Source organism: Muscardinus avellanarius (assembly GCF_963383645.1).
Source record: "Muscardinus avellanarius genome assembly, chromosome: 10".
NCBI lineage: Eukaryota > Metazoa > Chordata > Mammalia > Rodentia > Gliridae > Muscardinus > Muscardinus avellanarius.
This window is the reverse complement of record NC_137796.1, coordinates 6806387-6827682: the sequence shown is the minus strand read 5'-3', so window position 1 is coordinate 6827682 and position 21296 is coordinate 6806387. Positions and strand designations below refer to the sequence as shown.

The 21296-nt window shown below is 47.2% G+C and overlaps 1 protein-coding gene across 1 annotated transcript in view; it reads right to left on the bottom strand.

The window, feature by feature from the left end:
* CDYL2 (chromodomain Y like 2) overlaps window positions 1-21296 on the bottom strand; it is a gene marked incomplete at both ends in the record, with an annotated part of 60430 nt that overhangs the window by 20228 nt on the left and 18906 nt on the right. Inside the window, one exon of the mRNA XM_080703465.1 lies at window positions 2186-2403. Within this exon, the coding sequence (XP_080559591.1) occupies window positions 2186-2403 (218 nt within the window). The remainder of the gene's footprint in view (window positions 1-2185; window positions 2404-21296) is intronic.

The following is a 21296-nucleotide window of genomic DNA, read 5'->3' as shown; positions in this document are numbered from 1 at the left end:
CACAGGGGTAAAGTTGGAAGTAGAGCCTCCCTGCAAGTCTCCAATAAGACTGCTGCCCCAGCCAACCCCTGACGGCAGCCAGTGGTAGAGGCTGAGACAGAGTCCTCCAGCTGAGCCAGCCCGGACCTGCAGCCCACAGAAATATAAGGTAATATCCACATGTTGTTTCAAGATGGTAAGTTTAGGGTAATATGTTATACGCAGCCGTAGTTAACTAATACAGACCCTAAAGAGATAATATAGTACTTCACTCATCTGTATATTCCTTGTGGCACCTGGCTCAGAACTTTCCATGCAATGGAATTTAACAAATGTTTATGGAATTGAGAGAATGCCCAGTTTTTACCCCTTGCTGTAGTTTGGATCTGGACCAGCCCCCAAAGGCCATGTGTTGACGGCTTGTTCCACAGCTGGTAGCACTCCTGGGACATGGTGGAAACTAACCGGAAAAGGCAGATCCTGAGGGCGTGCCTCTGAGAGGTGCACTGTGTTCCTGGCCTCCTCCTTGTTCTTGCTCTCTTGCTTACCATCTGCCATGAGCTTCAACCAAACCCCCTTACCATGATGTTCTGCCTCAGCCCAGGAACAGTGAGCCAAGAGACCAGGAAGGGAGACCTCTGACGTGGAGCCAAAATAAATGATTTCCTCTTTTAAGTTGTTTTTCTCAGGTATTTTATGACAGCAACAGAAAGCTGACTAAGAAAACTGGTCCAAGAAATGGAACCATTACTGCGACGATGCCTGACCATGTGGTGCAGAAGCCCTTGGGATTGGTTTGTGAGAACAAGTTTGGAGATGTTTGGAGATGCAGACTAGAGGAATATCAGGATGAGGTAAGCAGAACTTAATGGGAAATTCTGGTGGAAGCTCAGAAGGCCAGAACGCTGACGGGAAGGTAGACAGTGAAGTCTGTGTTCACCAGGTTTCAGGTGTTAATGAGGACTCTGTTGGGACCTGGACTGCAGGCCATTTGTCTACATTCTGTTCATGCCCTGAGACTTTATGTGAGGCTGAGTTTAAATGTAGAGAACTAATTAATCTGGTAGGGGACATTTCAAGACAATAAAGATCCTTCCTTCTTTTTCCTTCCTTCTCTTTTTCTTCTCCTTCCTTCTCTACTTCCTTTCTTTCTTCCTTTCTTTCACTATCTCTCCCTCCCTCTCTCTTTCTTTCTTCCTTCCTCTCTCTCTTTATTCTCTCTCTCTTTATTCTCTCTCTCTTTATTCTCTCTCTCTCTCTCTCTCTCTCTCTCTCTCTCTCTCTCTCTCTTCTCTCTTTTCCCAGTCAGCCATTTCACCCACAGAGTCAATTCCCTTTGGGAAAGACAGGTGGAATTAGCACATTGATAGCTTTTTCTCTTTTCTTGCCTTTCTGCAAGGAGCCAGCCCTGATTAGAAATGGAATCCCTAATTAGCCACACCCACGGCTCAGCAGGGAAGACCTGCACCCCTCAGATCAGGGGAGCAATGCAATTTCTAGGATGAGTGGGCCACAGTCAACACAGGAAGCTGCTTATGGGGATAATGAACAGGGAGACCTCACCTTGGTCTCATTTATTGAAGAAAAAATGCTGTGCCTTTTAAAGCATGCTTTTAAAAAGTACTGAGGTAGAAAAAATCCAAGAAGAATTGGTCAGGATGAGCTTAAAATAACATGGTTTCCAGGTATACGAGCAGGCTAAGAAATGCCTGTGGGTGAAACCCATGCTCTGGACTCCTGACTCCCACACAGGGGTCTACAGAGCAGAGCACCCAGGGATGCTTCTCCTGGAGGTGGAAGAGGAGAGTTCCCAGGAACTCCACACTTGGTGGAGCAACCCAGGAACCCAGAAGGCGTGAGCCATGACTCCCCACTCACAGTGTTGATCATTCCAGACTCTCACGCCCCGAATTCCATAAAACAACCCCATTCTATGTAAATCATAAGAATAAGACATGTGACCACAAGTTAGGGACACAGTGCCACCCACCCCACTCTACTACCCGGGCCTCCAGAGCACGCTGGATCCAGTCAACAGTGCTAAACCATCCTGCCAATTGCACTTTAGTAAAGGGCCACCCCTGGACTGTCTCCCCCCACCCCAGACACACCCTGTAGCAGACACCCCTGTGTTTCCATTGCTATTGGAAAAGAAGGCACAGGGTACTTCCCTAGCCCGCCCGCCCCTACGACCACGGCCCTTTACCTCGGGTGTCAGCGCGTTGTTATCCGAGGTCTGGCTGGACAGCAAGATGTGCGTGAACCCCTCCTCCTTGCGCACGACAATGTCTCGAAATCGACAGTTGCTTTCGTTCTGGCGGACGCTGTACCTGAGCCTCTTGTCAAACACATAGTCCTTCTCCGCCTCCAGCTTCCTCTTCACGGGGCTATGTAGGTTCAGCCCTCCATTGGTCAGAGCGGAGCCTTCCAAAATCAGATAAACAGAGTGAGAAGAAGACCCCAGCCATGGTCCCCCAAGAGTGCAAGCAGAGAACACACGGGTTTCCGAGGGAACGGCTCCAATGTAGCTGGGACCCTCCACATACTCTCTGCCCTGTGTATGTGGGGAGTAAAGAGTCTACTGCTTAAATGATGCACCTCCCAAATGCAGATGAGAATCGACAGGGTTCTCAGTGAAGAGCCTGGCCATGCAGTGCTGACCCCTCCTCTGCAGCACGTTGGCCTGTGAGTGAGCAGCTTCTATGTGGATTCTTAGTGACGGGGGCCACTGACCCCTGGGGAGGCAGCCCTTTCTGTAGCTGGATATCTCTGACTGTATTTTCAAGAGCAATACCAGCTGCTAGCCTTCCCTCAACCTGTACTATGTATAAGTATCATTCTAAACCACACCACGAGCATTTCACCATTCGATGCATTCTGAGAGCCAGAGATGGGCCCTGAAACCCACTGCTTCCCTGGGTGTTTCCCTGAGCTGAAGGAGGTGGGGAACAGGCAGGCAAAGACCTCTGTCTTGCTTCTCTTCTCCCAAGTCAACGTAGAGTGGCTTTGCACTTTTATATCTCACATATTAGCATTCACAAATGGCCAGAGTTCCTTGGCTGAAAAAGTTTGGAAATCAACAGCCTGAGTCAGGAAAGATGTTTGTCAATCCCCGACCTGCCCATAAGATGCACCGGGAGTTCCGGGGCGTCCTGGAGAAAGCAAGCCCATGTCTATACCCCAAACCTCCATCCAAGCAGGCCTGGGAAGAGTCACAATGTGTATTTTTAAAACACTCCCATCCAAGAAGGAAAGAGACAGGGGGGTGTGGGAGGGGAGAGAACAACAAATGATCAATATCAGAAATGAAAAAGGGGTCATCACTATTGATCCTGCAGACATCAAAAGGACAATAAAGAAATGCTATGGGCTACTCTCTGTGCATCTGTTTGACGGGCTAGATTAAATGGTCCAATTCCTTGGAAGATACAAACTTCAAAAATACACACTTGGGGAGATACACACATGAATGGCCCTATATGTATTAAATAAAGGAAATCAATAATTAATCATCTTCAAAAAAGAATGCATGAGGCCCAAATAATTGTATCAAACATTTATAGAGAAAATAATACAGAGTCTCCATAATCAGTTCCAGAAAACAGAATCCAAGGGACCCTTCCTAACTCATTCCATGATATCATTGATATCACCCCAAAATCAGATACAGATAAAACAAGAAAACAAAACTCAAACAAGATATTAGCTAACCAATGCCAACAATGTAGAGAGGATTTGTGCTACAAACAGGTATGCAAAACTAGTTCAACATCTGAAAATCAGTTAACATAATCCACCCTATATCAATAGGCTAAAAAAGAAAAAAAATCATATGATCATATCCATTAATGTGAAAATAACACTATACTAACATTATAACATTTGGCCAACTCCAAGAGAAGGAGCTTCCTCAGCTTGATAAAGCATATTACCAAATATCTACAGCTAGCATCATACCTAAAGACATTCTCTCTTTCCTGCTCAGTGTCACCTTGGAAGTCCTAGTGAGCACACAAAGACAGGAAAGGGAAATAAAAAGTTGTAGTATTGAGAAGAAAGAAATATAATCATTTTCATTTACAGACAACAAAAGGGTGTAGAAAGCACCACAGAACTGAAGGGAAAAATCACAACTTCTAGAAGTAATAAGCAAATTCAGCAAGGTCACAAGATACAAGGTTAACATGCAAGCTGGTTACTGTTCCACATACCAGCAAGAACACCTGGAAGCTGGCATCTAAAAAACAGTCCTATTTACGACAACAAAATAGAAAATACTTAGGCACAAACCTAAAAAATATATGTGCAGGATCTATATATGGAAAATCACCAAACGCTCATGAAAGAAATTGAAGATCTAACTAAATAAATAGAGAGGCATTCTTTGTTTATGAATTGAAATAGTCAACATTTTAAAGATGTTATTTCTTCCCAACTCGATCCACACTTTCAATGGAATCCCAATCAAAATTCTAGCAACCCAGGCATGGTGGCGCACACTTGTCATCCGAGTACATTAGAGACTGAGACGGGAGGATTGCGGGTTAGCAGCGAGCCTCGGCACCTTGGCAAGGCTCTCAGCAACCTAGTAAGACCCTGTTTCCAAAAAAGAAATAATTTCGGGCTGGGGGTGTGGCTTGGAAAGGCCGCTGGGTTCCATCCCTAATGCAAAAAAGAAAAATAACCCAGCAAACTATTCTATAAATATTGTCAAATCAGTTCTAAAATTTATGAAGGAAAAATACCTGGAATGGAGAGAATAAAAAGCAAGAACAAAGCTAAAAAAAAAAAACCCACTACCCAAATGCAAGGCTTAATAGAAAGCCATACCAGTCAAGACTGGTACGCTGAAAGAATGGACGAAGATCAGTGCGGGAGAAGAAGAGCCAGAAACAGACCCACACAACACGGGGCAGTGATCTTTGGCAGAATAAAGAGAATTCTATAGATAAGGGCCATCTTTTTCAACAAATGGTGCTGAAAGAAATAGATGTCTATTTGCAAAAGAAAAAAGAAAATGAACCTAGACAGACTTCACACCTTCCTAAAAATGATCACAGATTTCAATATAAATGCCAAACCGTAACACTTCAAGAAGGTAAAAACCCTACGGACCTTGGGTTTAGCAATGAGTTCTTAGATACAGCACCAGAAACAACTTCTATGAAATTTTTTAAAATTGATAAGTCAAATATTATAAAAATAAAAAATTGTGTTTCTTGAAGAACATTGTTAAAAGAATCAAAAGGTGAGCTGCATACGGGGTGAAAATATTTTGCATCATATAGATCCGACAGAATTTTGGATCCAAAATCCACAAAGAACTCTTTAAAACCAACAACAAGAAAACAAATAACCCAACTTAAAAATGGCCAAAAGATCTATGAGACACCTTACCAAAGAAGTCATGCAGATAGAAAAGTCTACTGAAAAATGCTCACCATCGTTTTTTCATTTAGATAATTAAAGCAGAGAAATTAAAGCACTACACATACTAGTGAATCAAACAGCACCCAAAAAACATCAAACAAACTAACAGCTACAACAACAACAACAACAACAACAACAACAACAACAACAACAAAATACCAACCAAAAAGGCGCTGCTGAAGGTACCAACCAACAGGGATTCTCACTCGACTGCTAGTGGAAATACAAAGTGGAATGGCTACTTTGCATGGTCATCTACTCTTCTCTTTAAAAGCTAAATGTAGCCAGCTATGGTAGTGCACACCTGTAACTCCAGGACTTAGGAGGCTGAGACAGGAAGATCACAGCTTTGTGGCAAGTCTTAACAACTTCATGTGGCCTTCTACAACTCAGTGAGACTTTGTTTAAAAATAAAATAAAATAAAATAAAATAAAATAAAATAAAATAAAATAAAATAGGGCTTGGGGTGTAACTCAGAGGCAGAATATACCTGGGTTCTATACCCAGTACCTAAAAAAAAAAAAAATAGTCTTAGCATGTGATCCAGGATTACCCTTTCTAGTTATTCATATGCCAAGACTATCTGGAAATCTTAGAGCTACAAAACAGTTGGAAACAAACAAACAAAAAATGCAGCTTTATTTATATAATCACTGCAAACTGGAAGCAACCAATATGTCCTTTAATGGCACCCAGATTTAAAAAACTGAGACATCCATATAATGGAATATTATTCAGTGTTTAAAAAATAAATTGGCTGTCAAGCCCCAAAAAGACATAAATGAACTTTAAATCTGTATTCCTGGGTAAAAGAATCTACTCTGAAAAAAAAAATAAATGCATTATATTATTCCAATTACCTGACATTCTAAAAAAGAATGTATAAAAAGCAGTAAAGAGACTGAGGGTTCAGAATGAGGGGAAGGGTCAATAAGTGAGGCATAGGGGATTTCTTTAGGGTAATAAAGTAATTCTGTGTGATGTTATAATGAACATCAGGCCGTGTCAAAACCTCCAAAACTTTGCAGCACACAGAGCGAACCTTTAAGTATGCAAATTTTTTAAAATGTCATTTAGGGGGCTGTGGGATCCCAGGGTGGGATGTGGAATGTGACAGGAAGACGCCAACTGTATTACATATGTAGGAAGCAATCTCCCTGACGGTCGGGGCAAAGGTACCAAAGTAAGTGGCATGGGGATGAGTACACTGGAAAACCAAAGGAAAACTAAACTCTGGGGAAGGACTGCCCTCTGGTTGATACAGCCGGCTGCCCTGAAGATAAGAACTAACTGTGCTTACCCCACTGCTGGTAAGAAAGTGGGGAGACTAGAATGACTCTTGGTGTCACAGGATGGCAGGGCCGTCACCAGAAAACTTGTGTTCAGCTTAATCCACGTACAGACAGATGGTCACGAACGCAGCTGCCCACCCGTAACTGGACCCACTGGTCAGCAGCCACAGGTGCATTCCTTGGCCCTGCCAGCTGCGAGGGAACTGGGGTCAATGACACCCCAACAGGAAGGAGCTCCGTGGGGCCCCAGACCTTGGCTTCTAGCATCGTACTGTTCTCAGTACAAGTCGCCAGGGAACTCTGGAGAAGCGGCCGGCTCCAGGACGAAGGAGGAGAGATTCAAGATCGGTCTGCTTCCCCTGAATGCAAGGAAGAGCTCAAACAAGACAGCCATTTCCAACACCAGGGCTGGATCTGTCGAAAGGGCTCCTCACAGTCAAAGCCGGGACCAACCCGAGCAGCAAAATAAAGTACCGAATTAGAAGCGAAAATATAAAACAGCCATCAGCGAGGCCATGCTGACATCCATAAACAAATGCTTAGATAAATAAATAAGCCATCGCAAGAGAAGAGGCGAATGTTCCATGCGGAGGAGTTCCAAAGAATTCATGTAACCACACCAACAAACTCAAGGAAATGGAGCTTAACCCCTCCTCGTTTGCTTGGTGGGGGGCAGGCACTGTGGCTCCCCTCCCGCAAGGACAGTGTAGAAAGGTAGAGTAGACAGGACAGTAGAGTAGAAAGGACAGTGTAGAAAGGCAGCTGGCCAGTGGAGACCCCCACAACCGTGCCTCAGCCATGTGGCCACCGTCAACATCAACAGTGATAGGTCCTGCCCACAGTGTGGACCCTCGATGGATGTAATGAGAAGGACATCTGTCTTCTGGGGTCTTCCCTCCGGCCCCCACCCTGCAAAGATCACAGCATGGTGAGAAAACTTTCAAACAAATCCATAAAGAAGAAACAAATTATGTCATTTTCAGGAAAATGGATGGAATGAGAAAGAATTACGCCAAATGAGATTGGCCAGTCAAGGGTCATATGTTTTTTTCTAATAAGTGGATGCTGGAGAGAGAAAGTAGGAAAGAAAAACAAAAGACTTCAGATAAATGAGGAGAGAGACCAGAAGAGCAGTGGAAAGGCACTGAGGGAAGGAGGTAGAAGGGGAAAAGGAATGAGCCGGGCGCGGTGGCGCACGCTTGTAATGCCAGCATTCAGGAGGCCGAGACCGGAGGATCACGGTTTGTGGACAGCCTCAGCTACTTAGTGAGGCCCTCTGCAACTCAGTGAGACCCTGTTTCAAAGTAAAGAATAAAAAATAGGGCTGGGGGTATAGTTCGGAGGTCAAATGCCCCTGGGTTCCATCCCCAGACCCACAAAAAAAAAAAAAAAAGAATGGATGAAGGAGACAGTTCAAACAATGCTGTGCCCATCTCTGAAGGCAGCACTGTAATCTCATGAAGTGATGAGGGGTCTCGAGCGTGAGGAGGGCGGGGTAGCGGCTGGGACCCGGAGCAAAGCACACCAATGCCGCGTACTCGATGTCTGCACCCCTTTGAGCCTCCTTATGATGTATGATTATACTGTGCCAATGACTGCATAGAAAGAAGTACGGACTTGAGTTCATGAACATGTATCAACGTTGGCTCATCAGTTTTAACAAAGGAGCCATAGTAAACAGAAGAGGAAATCCTGGGCGGGAACAGACCTAGGAACTCTGTGTTGGCTTTCTGATGCTCCTGTACTTCTCAAAGTATTTCAAGAGTAGAGTTTATTTTAAATCATATATATACATATATATCTTTTTTTTTGCAGTACTAGGGATGGAACCCAGGGGCATTCTATCTCTGAGCTACACCCCCAGCCCTATTTTTATTCTTTATTTTGAAACAGGTTCTCACTGAGTTGCAGAGGGCCTCACTAAGTAGCTGAGGCTGTCTGTGAAGCACGATCCTCCTGTCTCAGCCTCCCAGATGCGGGGATTACAAGCGTGCGCCACCACACCCGGCTTCATATATTTTTTCAAAAGTCAGTTTATGGTTATTTCCCAAGATGGTGACCGAGAAAAGCGGGGCTTAAGAGCCCTGCTAACAACCAATCTCCATTACCACAAAACCAGCGCCTTTCATAGCCAGAAAACACCATCACCAGAAAAAAAAAAAAAAAAAACCACCAGGCTCCAGAGAGAAAGCGGACTGAGAACAGAGCTCAGGGCCACAGAGGAGACACACGCGCCCGAGGACGCGGCAGCAGCGCCATACTGCCGGCGGCAGCGGCGAACTCATCGGATGGCTACAGCAAGCCAAGGTGAGCCGCTGCGGAACAGCCAGGCAGGATCTTTCGGCGCAGAGAGGATTTAAAGCTCCCAGTGGCTGAGCTCAGCACACGCTGCAGGGATTCAGAGTGGAAATCAAAACCAGAGAAGAAAAAATACGCCAGCCTCATGGCCGAGGGCGTGGCAGCGGCGCCATATTGTTACCGGCGGCGGCAGCAGTGAATTCGCCGAATCCAGTACAGCTACATCTGCGTACTCAAGAACAGTGAGTCAAATTGTGGGCCACAGAGGAGAAATCGCAGTATTGGGCCTCCTGGGACTTGACCCAGTGAGGGAGTGGTGGTGGCAGAGATATCACACCATAGGAGAACGTGCAACCTGGCACCCCCCCATAGTTTAAAGCAGCCTCTATCGACTCCCTGGGTCGGAGACTCTGTGATAAAACCCAGTAAAGGAGTAGTAGGGTCTGAGATAATACAGACTCGAGATCCAGAACACCTTAAGTGAAGTCATAGTGACCCAAGGGAAGAACCCAGAGAAGGCACAAGCATCCGAAATCATGGGAAAGAGGAATAATACTGGAGCAATGAATACCGCCCACAACCCCACAACATCAGAACCTGATAAAACAGAAAATCAGAGATTTCTAGAAGATCAAATCAGGAAAATAACTGTAGAAATAATAGAGGTGTTTCGAAAAGAATTCAGAGAGAGCCAAAAAGAGATAAAGGATGCAATTAATGAAGTAAAGGCCTCAATTCAAAGCATGAACAACCGATTAGACCACATGGAGAACAGAATCTTGCTCTTAGAAGATGATCATTCCAAAAATGAACGCATAGTTTCTAATCTAGAAAAAAATATCCGACAGCAGGAATCTGACATTGAAGAAATATGGGCCCATCTTAAGAGAGCTAACCTAAGAATAATTGGAATAGAGGAGGGAAAAGAAAGTGAAACCAAAGGGATCAACAATCTCTTCAAGGAAGTAATAGCAGAAAATTTTTCAAACATAGAGCAAGAGGTTGATACACAGGTCCAGGAAACTTATAGAACTCCCTTTAGACAGGATCGGAGAAGAGGATCCCCACGCCACATAATTGTCAAAATGACCAATGTGGAAGCCAAGCAGAGAATCTTAAAGGCAACAAAAACAAAGGGCCAAGTGACATTCAGAGGCAAACCAATTAGAATCACTCCAGACTTCCCAAACCAAGTCATGAGAGCCAGAAGGGCTTGGAGTAACATATTCCAAACTCTGAAAGAAAACAACTTCCAGCCAAAAATTTCCTACCCAGCAAAACTTTCTATCAAATTAGATGGAGAAATAAGAAGCTTCCATGACAAACAGAAACTGAAGGAATTTATGTCTTCAAAACCAGCGCTAGAGAAAATACTCAAAGAGATTAACTACAAAGAAGAAATAGGTAACACTCACCAGAACCAGAGAAACAAGATTTTCCATCCAACAGACAACTAAGATTGGTTATCTGTGGAGATTCATTATTTATGTTAGTCTGTTACCTATCTCTAAATTGTATTGTTTGCCTTTATTCTTGTTAATTTTTAGTATTTCTAGTTGGGATATTAATATACCTTCAGATATAGCATTTGGAAATATTTTATCCAATTCTATTAGTAACTTTTAACTCTGCTTACATTGTCTTTGGATATACAATTTTTTTTTTTTTAGGGAGTTTGTATATTCTTCTGTTGCCTGTGCCATTGAAATCATATCCAAGAAATCACTGCCAATTTCAATGTTGTAAGGTTTTATGACCTGGATTTTCTCCTAAAAGTTTATAGTCTTAAGATTTATATTTAGGTCTTTTATCTATTTTGAGTTAATACTTGTATGTGGGATTAGGTAAGGGTCCAATTTTATTCTTTTCCATGTAATTATTATTTTTCAACAATATTTAGTTAAAAGAATATTATTTCCACCACCAAATGTTCGTGGAAACTTTGTCAAAAATAACTTGACAATATAGGGAAGAATTTAGCTCTAGGCTTGTATTTAATTCCAATGGTTTATATATCTGCCTTTAGAACAGTACTACACTGTTTCAATTATTGTAGCTTTATATGGTTTGAAATCAGAAAATATATATCTGCTAGCTTTGTTCTTCTTCAAGATCGTTTTGGGTATCTAGAATTCATATTCCATATTAGGATAGATTTTTTTCTGAAAAATAAATATATAAATATATGATAGTTTCACCAAAAAAACAGAAAAAAATATGCTCTGGTAAGAAAGAAAGCAAAAAGAAATATTGAAATGTTATCTTTAAATCATCAAAAGCTTGGCATCAGACAAATGAAACTGTTATGTGAGATTATCATTTTTAATTTTGGATATTGCTATAATACTAGATGTCAACCACTAAGCCAAGCATGGGAGGGAGGGATGGGGAGAGAATGGGGTGGGGATCGGGTGGGGACTGATTGGACAATGTATGCATGTATGTCTACAAAAGTTTGTATCCCACTATGATGTATGAATACAGTGCACCAATAAAATAAAATTAAAAAAAAAAAAGAAAAAAAAAAAGTCAGTTTATGAAGCAGCAACTTCATTTCCCAGGAAATTCTGAGAACTTGGGCCAATGGTTCCTGTGCAGGGTGGGCATCAGGGTCTCAGGATGCTGGCCAGCTGGGCCCACCTGCACTGTGGCCATTACTCCAGGCCTCGAGGACCAGGCTCCAGAAGGCCCAGGATCCCTCTGGGTGGAGGCGTGGCAGTCTTCCTCTGTTCTCAGTCACCCATTCTGACAGGCTGGGGTGAGGCACTTCTCCATGCAGGATGTAGTTGCACCCCAAAGATGACCTTACTGGGCTTAGTGGGTTCAGGGAGGAGGTGTGAGCAGAAGCACGCAGAGACGGGAGTGCTGACTGTGTGCTAAGCACTCTGCCAGGCTGGCACAGGAGAGAAGTCACCACAGAGAACAAATGCAGAGCACAGCCAGCAGCCAGCCCCGGAGGCCAGCCCACCCCTCCACGGGTGGGCTACCGTGTGGGCACAGCACGGATTCTCTGGTCCTCGGAGAGCAGGGTAGGAGGATTAAATCAGATAACACAAAGCAGCAGCACAGGGCACACCGTGAATAAAGAGGGCTGAGTGTTTGTGTTATAGTCACCTTAGCACCAGAGTATTTTGGAGGTGTTGTGGCATGAGCCTCCTCTCTCGGAAAGAACTCCAAGTCTTGCAGGAGAACCCTGGCACACCACAGCCCATGCAGCCGAACGCCTGTGGCACTGTAAGCCCACAGGAATTGCTTCTCAGCACCCAGAGCCACAGGCCCACCTCTGGGTGCGGGGAAACACTTCACTTGATCTGAGCCCAAAGGTGGAGGAGCAACAGAGCTCAGACTCTGTTTGTTTTTGCGGTACTGGGGACGGAACCCAGGGGCATTCTACCTCTGAGCTACACTCTATTTTTTATTTTGAAACAGGGTCTCACTGCGTTGCAAAGGGCCTCACTAAGTACCTGAGGCTGTCTGCAAACCACAATGCTCCTGTCTCAGCCTCCCGAATGCAGGGATTACAAGCGTGCGCCACCATGTCCGGCTCAGCTCAGACTCTTAAAAGGCACCAGTTGGGTCTTGGAGTCTCAGGCACTGGGTCCAGGCTGGAGGCAGGAGATGCTCTGCTCCCCCGTCCCCGCAGGCCAGGTCCTCAGGAGGCCAGCTGCCCACACCCAGGGAAGATTCTGGATCAGGAGGCAGCGGGTGTCAGAGCCGCAGGGCACAGAAGATTCTGTAAAGCCACCTCTTTTTTTGTACTTTTCCATTACTAGAAGCAACTGGGCTTTGTCAAACATCAAGACAGGCTCCTGACACCTGGCAGAATGATTTAATGAACGCTGGAGGGTGAACAGGAGCGCTTAATTAAAAGGCTCCTGTCGAGGGAGCGGTTTCTCGAACCCTGGGCACGCAGTGGGGCTTCCCGATCGAAGCTGTGACTGCTTTCAGCCTCGGCAGATCCAGGCCACGGAGGGCTGGCTGTCACCGGCCAGGAGGAATAACATCCAGGAATATGGCCAGTTGGCACAGCGTCGTCCCGCCTCCCAGGGAGAACTGGGATGCTGGGATGATGTTACAGGGAGGAGGGGGGGGGCGGCTTGGGCTCCCTTTCCTGAGGAGCTCTGCCTTCGGCAGCCCCATGACCCATTTCACAGCTGGGGGTAAGCGAATCACTTCCCGGGTGCCCTCAAGATTGCAAATGGCAGAGACAGAACTGGAACCATCTCTCGCTTTCCCTGCGCCTCCATAACCCAACGATGGGCCACCTGTCCTCCTAAGTGATGGGGTTCCAACACACAGGAAGAAATCAGATCCCTGTCCTCCTGTGGGTGCAGCAAGCTTTGGGTGAGGGAGATGAAGAGGGAACTAAGACCTAATACGACTACAGATCGGAAAACAGCAGGCTGTGCTTCAAAAAGAATAACGCACAGATCTCTCTGAGTTCGAAGCCCATGGCCTGCCCACTGGAGGAAGGGGAAGTGGCCCCCAAACAGACAAGGGCCCTGGAACATGTGATCAGATAATCCCCCAAAACATCCAGGGAAAACAGCCTAGTTATTCTGTCCGAATGTCAGGCTGGCCTGGCTGCTGCCGTCTTGGGAAGATGTGACTGTGCGAGCCCAGAGCCTCCTGGGCACCTGGACTTTCATCACAGGGCTGTGACACTCACGTGTCAGACATCGTGCCTCCAAGAGAAAGGACATCAAGGGTCCGGGAGGGTGCCTGGGACAGGGAATGTACCGGGAGAAAGTGCTGGGCTTTGAGTCAGATGCCACGAGAATCCCAGCCTTGCACCTGCTAAGCAGGAGAAGATGGAGGACCACGTAAGCCCTTCCCCTATCCCAGTGCGTCCAGGTCCATGCAAAGACAGACGTAGAGGAGCCTGGACCCCTAGAGTCCCCGAAGCATCCCAAAGCCCAGTGAAGGACACGACCTGCATCCAAAGCCACACTTCTCTTGTGGGCAGAACTAGGCGAGAGTCACCATTTTGCCCAAGTGCCAAACGAAAGACACCACTCCTGCCTCGCAGGACTGTCGGCGAGGGACAATGAGGCTGGTGCATTTCTGGAACATGGGACCCCCACACACATCGTGCTACTTTCTTCCCCTTCTAGTTCTTCCGAGCTGCCCTGTAAAGAAGTACAATGGAGTACTTCCCAGCCAGAAGGTTCCGCAAGCTCACACCCGATGCAGCGCCTCTGCACCAAACGGGAGAAGCGACAGGAGAGTACAAAAGGAGAAATTCAATAAGACGAAGCTGGGCGTGCAGACAAGATAGTCATCTCTGGATGTGAGAGGCAGAACAGGTGCACAGAGCAGCCGGGTGGGAGCAGAGGGGACAGAGGGGACTCTGCCAGGCAAGGGGACCTGACATTCTCCCTGCAAGATGGGAGAGGGGACGGAGGCTCTGAGCTGGTGACGGAAGCTCTGAGCTGGGGTGGAGACTCTGAGCTGGGGACGGAGGCTCCGAGCTGGGGACGGAGGCTCCGAGCTGGGGACGGAGGCTCCGAGCTGGGGACGGAGGCTCCGAGCTGGGGACAGAGGCTCTGAGCTGGGGACGAAGGCTCTGAGCTGGGGATGGAGGCTCCGAGCTGGGGACGAAGGCTGAGACAGGAGGATCGCAGTTCAAGGACAGCCTCAGATACTTAGTGAGGCCCTCTGCAACTCAGTGAGACCCAGTTTCCAAATAAAGAATAAAATTAGGGCCGGGGGTGTAGCTTGGAGTTAAAAGGTTCCTGGGTTCCATCCCCAGTACTGCAAAAAATAAAAAATAAACAGAATTTTCAAACAGAAATGGATAAAAGCAAAAATATTGAGTAGGATAAAGAACTAATTAAGAAGCAAATAGGCAAAAATATTGTATATCACAGATTAAAAAAAAAAAACTATTATCTCCCAAATCGTAAAGAGCTTTTAAACACTGAAGACAGACAGACCAAAAACTCCTCTGGGGGTGGGAGAACAGACAATCTATCAACATTATACCAAAGTGGACTTGAACATTCACAAAAATAATTTGACTTCACTCAAAAGAATAATGAAGATTAAAACTGATACCGAAAGAAATGAAGGTTAGAACTACATTGAATACACTGAGCATTCTGCGGGAATGTCAGGAGGTGGGTTCTCCTAATTCGGGGTGGGTGCAGAAAGGTATAACCACAGCTACTATGGAAGGGGATTTGGTAACACCTGACAAAATCGTTTCTGCACATTCTCTCGACCTAGTAATCCTACTTCTTGAAATTTAACACGAAAATACACCTCCAATGGTACAAACCATACAAGCATCCAATTAATCTTTACAGCATTACTTATTATTGCAAATATCGGAAGCTACCTAAACGCCAAGGCATAGATTCATAGAATAAACTATGAAGTGTCCGCATAATGGAATATTATGCATCCGTACAAAAAGAAGAGAACTACATCTATGAACAAATACAGAGCGATTTCCAAAATGAATTTTCAAGTGAAATAAGGTGGGATAAAGAAGTATTGTATCATTACTCTAAGAAAGATGGGGAAATGATATAGATAAATCTGCTCACTTTTGCAAAACTAAAAAAGGAAGAAAAATTTAAAAATGGCAATGGTTTTCCATGCATGGCTGGCAGGGAGAATGGAGTGGCGAGATGGAGAAGGAGTAGCACTTTTCTGAGTATATCTTTTTAATTTTTGGAAGTATGTTAAAACATGTTAAGATACAAAACACTGATAAATATGGAGGAAAAATAAATTAAATGCAAATAGAAAGAAATGTACATAATCCTATTTTTTTTGGTGGTGGTGGTATTGGGGTTTGAACCCCGGGACATTCTACCTCTGAGCTCGACCCCCAACCCTATTTTTTAGTCTTTATTTGAAACAGGGTTTCACCAAGTTGCAAAGGGCCTCCCTAAGTAGCTGAGGCTGTCCTCAAACCATGATCCTCCTGTCTCAGCCTCTCAAATACTGAGATCACAAGCGTGCACCCAAAATCCTATTTCAAATGACTAACAGCCCTACTCTAAAGGGCGCAGGAAGAAGAACTAATACAGATAACTTCTGGACACTTTGTTATGACCCTTAAACAAAGCTTGAACACTTTTCAGTGGGCTTGCTTCCGTAGTACTAAGGGTGGAGAAATTTAAAATGATCTCACAAAGGGCACAGGTTGAGAAATAAGAAAATGTATGATGCTGTGGGGAAACAGAATTCCCTCCCTCCGTGGAAGAAGAGGCACGCAAATCCAAACGGAGAGGGGCAGAAGGATCTAGGGGGTGCGAATGGGAGCACACTCTCTGTCCATTTTCATGACTCAAAAATTATTTTTCCCAGCTCTGCCTGCCAAAAGGGCTTAGAAGAAATGAATTCCCCATAGCAATGAGTACCCCTAGACCCCACATGTTGGTTTCTAAAGGTAGGTGGATGATTCCCCAAGGGGGGAACTTGGAAAGACCCAAGAAAGCATCTCAACCCAGCTAATGAGGAGGGAGGGATACAGGGAGAGGTGCCGGAGGGAACCGGGCATGGAGCGGTGGTACACTGTCAACGTGTAAGTCGCACGCACAAAGACCAAAGCTGGCTTCTGAGAGGCAAAGAGGCTGCATGCTGGACCGGAGCATCCTTGAGACTCTGAAGCCCAACCCTGCACCTGCGCCCATGCCCACGCCCACTTCATGCTCCCTCAGAGAGGCGCTGTGCTCTTCTTCCCAAGATCCCAACAAAGCAGACAAGAGAGTTCAGGTGCGACACCTGGTCCCCGCGTCACGTGATGCTGTTACCAAGTGGGCTCATCTGGCTGCTGTGTTAACACCAGACTGGGCTCTTGGGGGACCCGCCTGACTGTGAGACCCACTCACCTCATCTGCAGCATGAGCCCAGCGCCTGGAACACAACGGCGACTCAGTGGAGAGTTCACTGGGTTGATGAGTGGCCAGCCAGCACACAGAGGAAACCAACCTAACCAGAGCATATCACTCCCCGGCCCATAAGTTGTGCTCCCGACGCTGGGGCCAATTGCACGTTCCCTTCTCTCTCCGATTCAACTGCAAGGGCTGTCACACACTTCCAAAAGCTCTGAATTCCTCCCGTGCACGGAAACACATGTTTCCTCGCAATCAGGCTGAGCTCACACCCAGATGACTAATTCACACTCATGCCACACCTGGTCTCTGCCTCACAAGAGCCGAGTGAGATCTCACCCCACCGCTCAGAGACGCCCGGGGAGGCAGCGTGATGTGGCGTTGAGTGCTAGGAAATTTCCTTCCCACGCAAAGAAAATAGTAGCACCTTGTGCGGCTGGAGCCGGCAGAACACGGAAGTCAGGGAGACCGGAGCCATTCTCCCTCTGGGGTCAAGGCCTGCCTCCCTTCCCGCCACTCAGAGGTCTGGCTCTTCTCTGCAAGTCTCCCTTCTCCTGACTCTTTGTCCTTCCTGATTTTACAGCCCGCCGGCATTGCCCTCCATCCACCGGACACTGAGTGAGCCCCTGGGATAAGCCTGGGTCCTGGGGGGCGCCTATGGGCAGCCATAGATATGTGCCTGTCCTCTGGAGCTTGCGGTTGGCTTGGCATAGCCTGACAGAATACTCTGCAGTCAGGGGAATGTTTGAGAGCTGCGCGGCCCCATGTGGTAGCCCGCAGATGGCTACTGAGGCTTAAAAACAGACGGGGAGTGGAATTTAGCTTTAGCCACTGTCCACTAGGACGGTGCAGGTGGTGACCCTGCAGGACGATTATCACGCACACCTTGTGTCTCTTGACTTGGCTTGGACGGAATGCCTGGCTCCCTCCTTAACTCCCTGATGGGTTTATTTTTTGGTTTTGTTTGTTTGTTTCGGTACTGGGAATTGAACTCAGTGGCATACTACCTCTGAGCTATGCCTTCAGCCTAACATTTTTATTTTGAAACAGGGTCTTGTTAAGTCGCTGAGGGTCTAAGCTGCTGAGGCTGCCCTCAAACCTGCCCCCAGCCTCCCAAGTACTGGGATTACAGGCATGCACCACAACACCTGGCCCAGATGGGTTCCTAAAGACAAGGGCTCTTGTACTGTACTTATTCCTGTATTCTGAACTAGTGGAGCCCAGCAGAGAGAAGAGTACAAATCCCGGCTTGTTGGATGACTAAATGAACAAATGTGAGGTGCAGAATGGAAGATGTCACAGAAGTCCTTACTTCCTATTCAAAAGAGAGCACAAGAAGCCAGAAATCAGGATATGGGAACAGTTGTGAGGAATCCCTACCAGCCCCATAAAGACATGTGAGGTCCCAGTGCCTTCCCACCAGTCCTCTCTTGCACCGTTAGCCTTGGGAGGCAGATGGAGAAGGCGGTGGTCCCAGGGTAGCCTGAACCGGAGCATCTTCAATTGAGTGCCGGCAGGCAGGATGAAGGGAACAGTCACGCTAAGCAACCGTGTCGCTCAGGGGCACAGCTGCGTGGAGCCCCGTGATCTGGGGGCCCAGGTTCTTAGGAGAGAAAGTGAGCAGCAGGTGCCGGGGCCGCTTCCTGGCCTGGGCTAACCTGCAAGAACATCATGGTGGCTGCACTGATGTGGCACAGAGAAGGGACACGGCGCAAAACCCACGTGTCAAGACCTGGTTCCCTCTACATGTCAGAAGAAAATGACAGGCTGCCATCAGTTCAGCAGCTTGGGACAGAAGACCCCTTCTGTAGGTTTGCAGCCCAAGGTCATTGACTTTGAACGAGGGAGGAGAGGAGATGAAGCTGGAAAAGCCCTCTGATCCATCCCCCGGCACGCCCCGAGCATCACGGTGCAGGGCCAAAGCGCTCTGCAGCGCCCGCAGCCCATGCCTCCTGTACTGTTGTGTCATTCCTGGTTGCTGTCCCAGCTCCTCAGTGCCCCCAGGCACCCGAGCGCTGACTTCAAGTTCCAGATGCCACGACAGAGCTCACGTTCACAGGTACAAAAGAACTTCAGGCATGTTAGCCGTCGTGCTATAATTACACCCGATAAAATCCATATACTTTATATCTCAGGGAAGTCGAGGCTCCGGGATTACTGAGAATTGCTGAGAGCGGATGACTATATTCATCTTGTGATGTTTGCTGTCGGACGTCTACGTGCCTCAAACAGCCACACAAAACATGCATTCAAAATGCAAAGCGGCTTGATTACAGGGGACGATTCTGCGGGTCAAATCGGGTCAGCCTCCTCCTGCACTACAGCCCTCCGAGGCAGCGCCCCTGCGCCCGAGTCCTGGTACGTGGTAAGTGACACCGTAGAGCATCCAAGGTATGAAGTGACCGATTAAAACTCACTGTATCCCCTCCCGCCACTACCCTGCTCAAAACTTAGCGCGCCCCCACTTTCTGGCTTCTCCCCATCTTATGGCCTTTGCTTCCATTTCTTGTCTCTTGATCCCCAAATTCTGCAGGCTATTTGAGGTTCTCAGAAACTCCGTGTTTTCCAGTCTCTGAGCTGTGGCTTCGGCGGCTCCTGGGCCTGCAAAGCCATCCCCCTCCACCTACACACAAGCAGTGCTCCACACAGGAACGCTTCCCTGCCCGGCAGCCGCTCCTTCCTCCCCCAAGCCCAGCAACAGCCGGCCCAGGCTCCCTTCCCCAGCTGAGAAGCGCTCAGCCAGCAGCCCATCACCGGGGCCAGCGGGCCCTTCTTCAGCTTGAGGTTCTTTGAAAGATGCAGACGGTCACCTCTGCATCCCCAGTTCCAACTCCTTTAACTGAATTGCGGGGGGGAAAGTGTGACCTCAAAAGGCCAAGAAAAAAAACGGGTTTTTAAATCTAATGTGGCTTTCTCTCAGGCCCCCGAAGGGGCTGAAGAGCAGTGGGTAAGTGGGTCTGGAGCTAGGCCACCCAGGGCCGAAGCCTCCGGCAGCCACTCGTGCCTGATGAGCCACGGGCTGGAGGTCCCACCTGCGTGGACTGACTGAGCGGCTATGTCTACAGAGTCTGAGACTGGGCACGACCCCGGCCCACAGCCAGGGGTCACTGAGTGCTGGCTATTTCGACATGGCGTGGAAACTGTCACTTTCATCATTATTTCCCTATTTTCTTGGTTTCCCCCCCCCAAACCGTGAGCATCTTAGCCATCATTATATTCCCAGAACAAGGCATACAGCGCTTGGTTCAGAAGGGTCATGCAATAAATGTCCAATAAAAACTACATAAATGGTGTGCACTGAATATATTGGAGGTAAGTGTTATCTACTGCATAAATCTTCTAGATGAAATATAGTACCTACCGGCCAGAAGAGTCTTCCCTCACATCTGTGCATACCCAAACTCTCTGCATCCTTCAAGTCTTGGATAGCACATCTCTGCTCCCCAGAAGGCACTTCTCTCATCTGCTCTATCTAGAGGCTTCCGCGTACAGGTTGGGTGCTCTGTTTTCCCGTCACGGTGCCTTATGATGTCCAGCTCCTTCCTTGGTTTCCCCCACAAGAGCTGGGCTGTATCCTTAGCACCCAGCATCAAGTCTGGCACACACAGGTGCTCGGTGCCTCTCGGGGGTCATGGTTTTTCTCTAATCACCTCTAATTGATGTAGAGTCACCGGAGGGAAGCTAAGCCAGCAGTGGGGACCGACTTACTCGAACTCCCAGTATTCAGCTCAAGTCTCCTCTCTGCCAACAGAGAAGCAGAAGAAGCTAGGCGTGGTGGCGCACACCTGTAATCCCAGTACTTGGGAGGCTGAGACGGGAGGATCACAAGTTCAAGGACAGCTTCTGCAAAGAGTGAGATTCTCATCAACCTCCTGAGACCCTGTTTCAAATAAAAATTAAAGAATATGGCTGAGGATGCAGCTCAGAGGTAGAATGTGTCTGAGTTCTATCCCCACTACAGAGAGAGAGAGAGAGAGAGAGAGAGGAAAAAGAAGAGGAGTATCAAGTTAAAGGTGGGATTAGCTATCAGATCTCCACAGGATAAAAGAACCAAGAACAAACTCGGAGACAGGAAACCCCAGCTCCGTCACCAGGACAGCCAGGGGAAACTCGAGACTGGCTTCCATAGGGAAGGCACGGGAGTACCAGTCAGGTGCCCACTGCTCAGATGTGGGCCCTGATCTCACCTGCTGGTTTACATCACAGAGTTTAAGGAATTAGTACCCTGCTATCTGTAGGCAGAGTGGAGGTGGAGCAGGAAGCCCGTCCTCGTGAGAAGCCAGGATCTGTGAGTAGTGCCATCTAGCACAGGGGTAGAAGGACGATAAGCACCATTAGGAGCTGACTGGGTGCTGGGACCACCGCTTAGTCCTTCCAGGCAGGATTTTTATTCCCATACTGCAAAGTGTAAAAGCCATGAAGACTGACCTCGTCCCTCAGTCACGGATG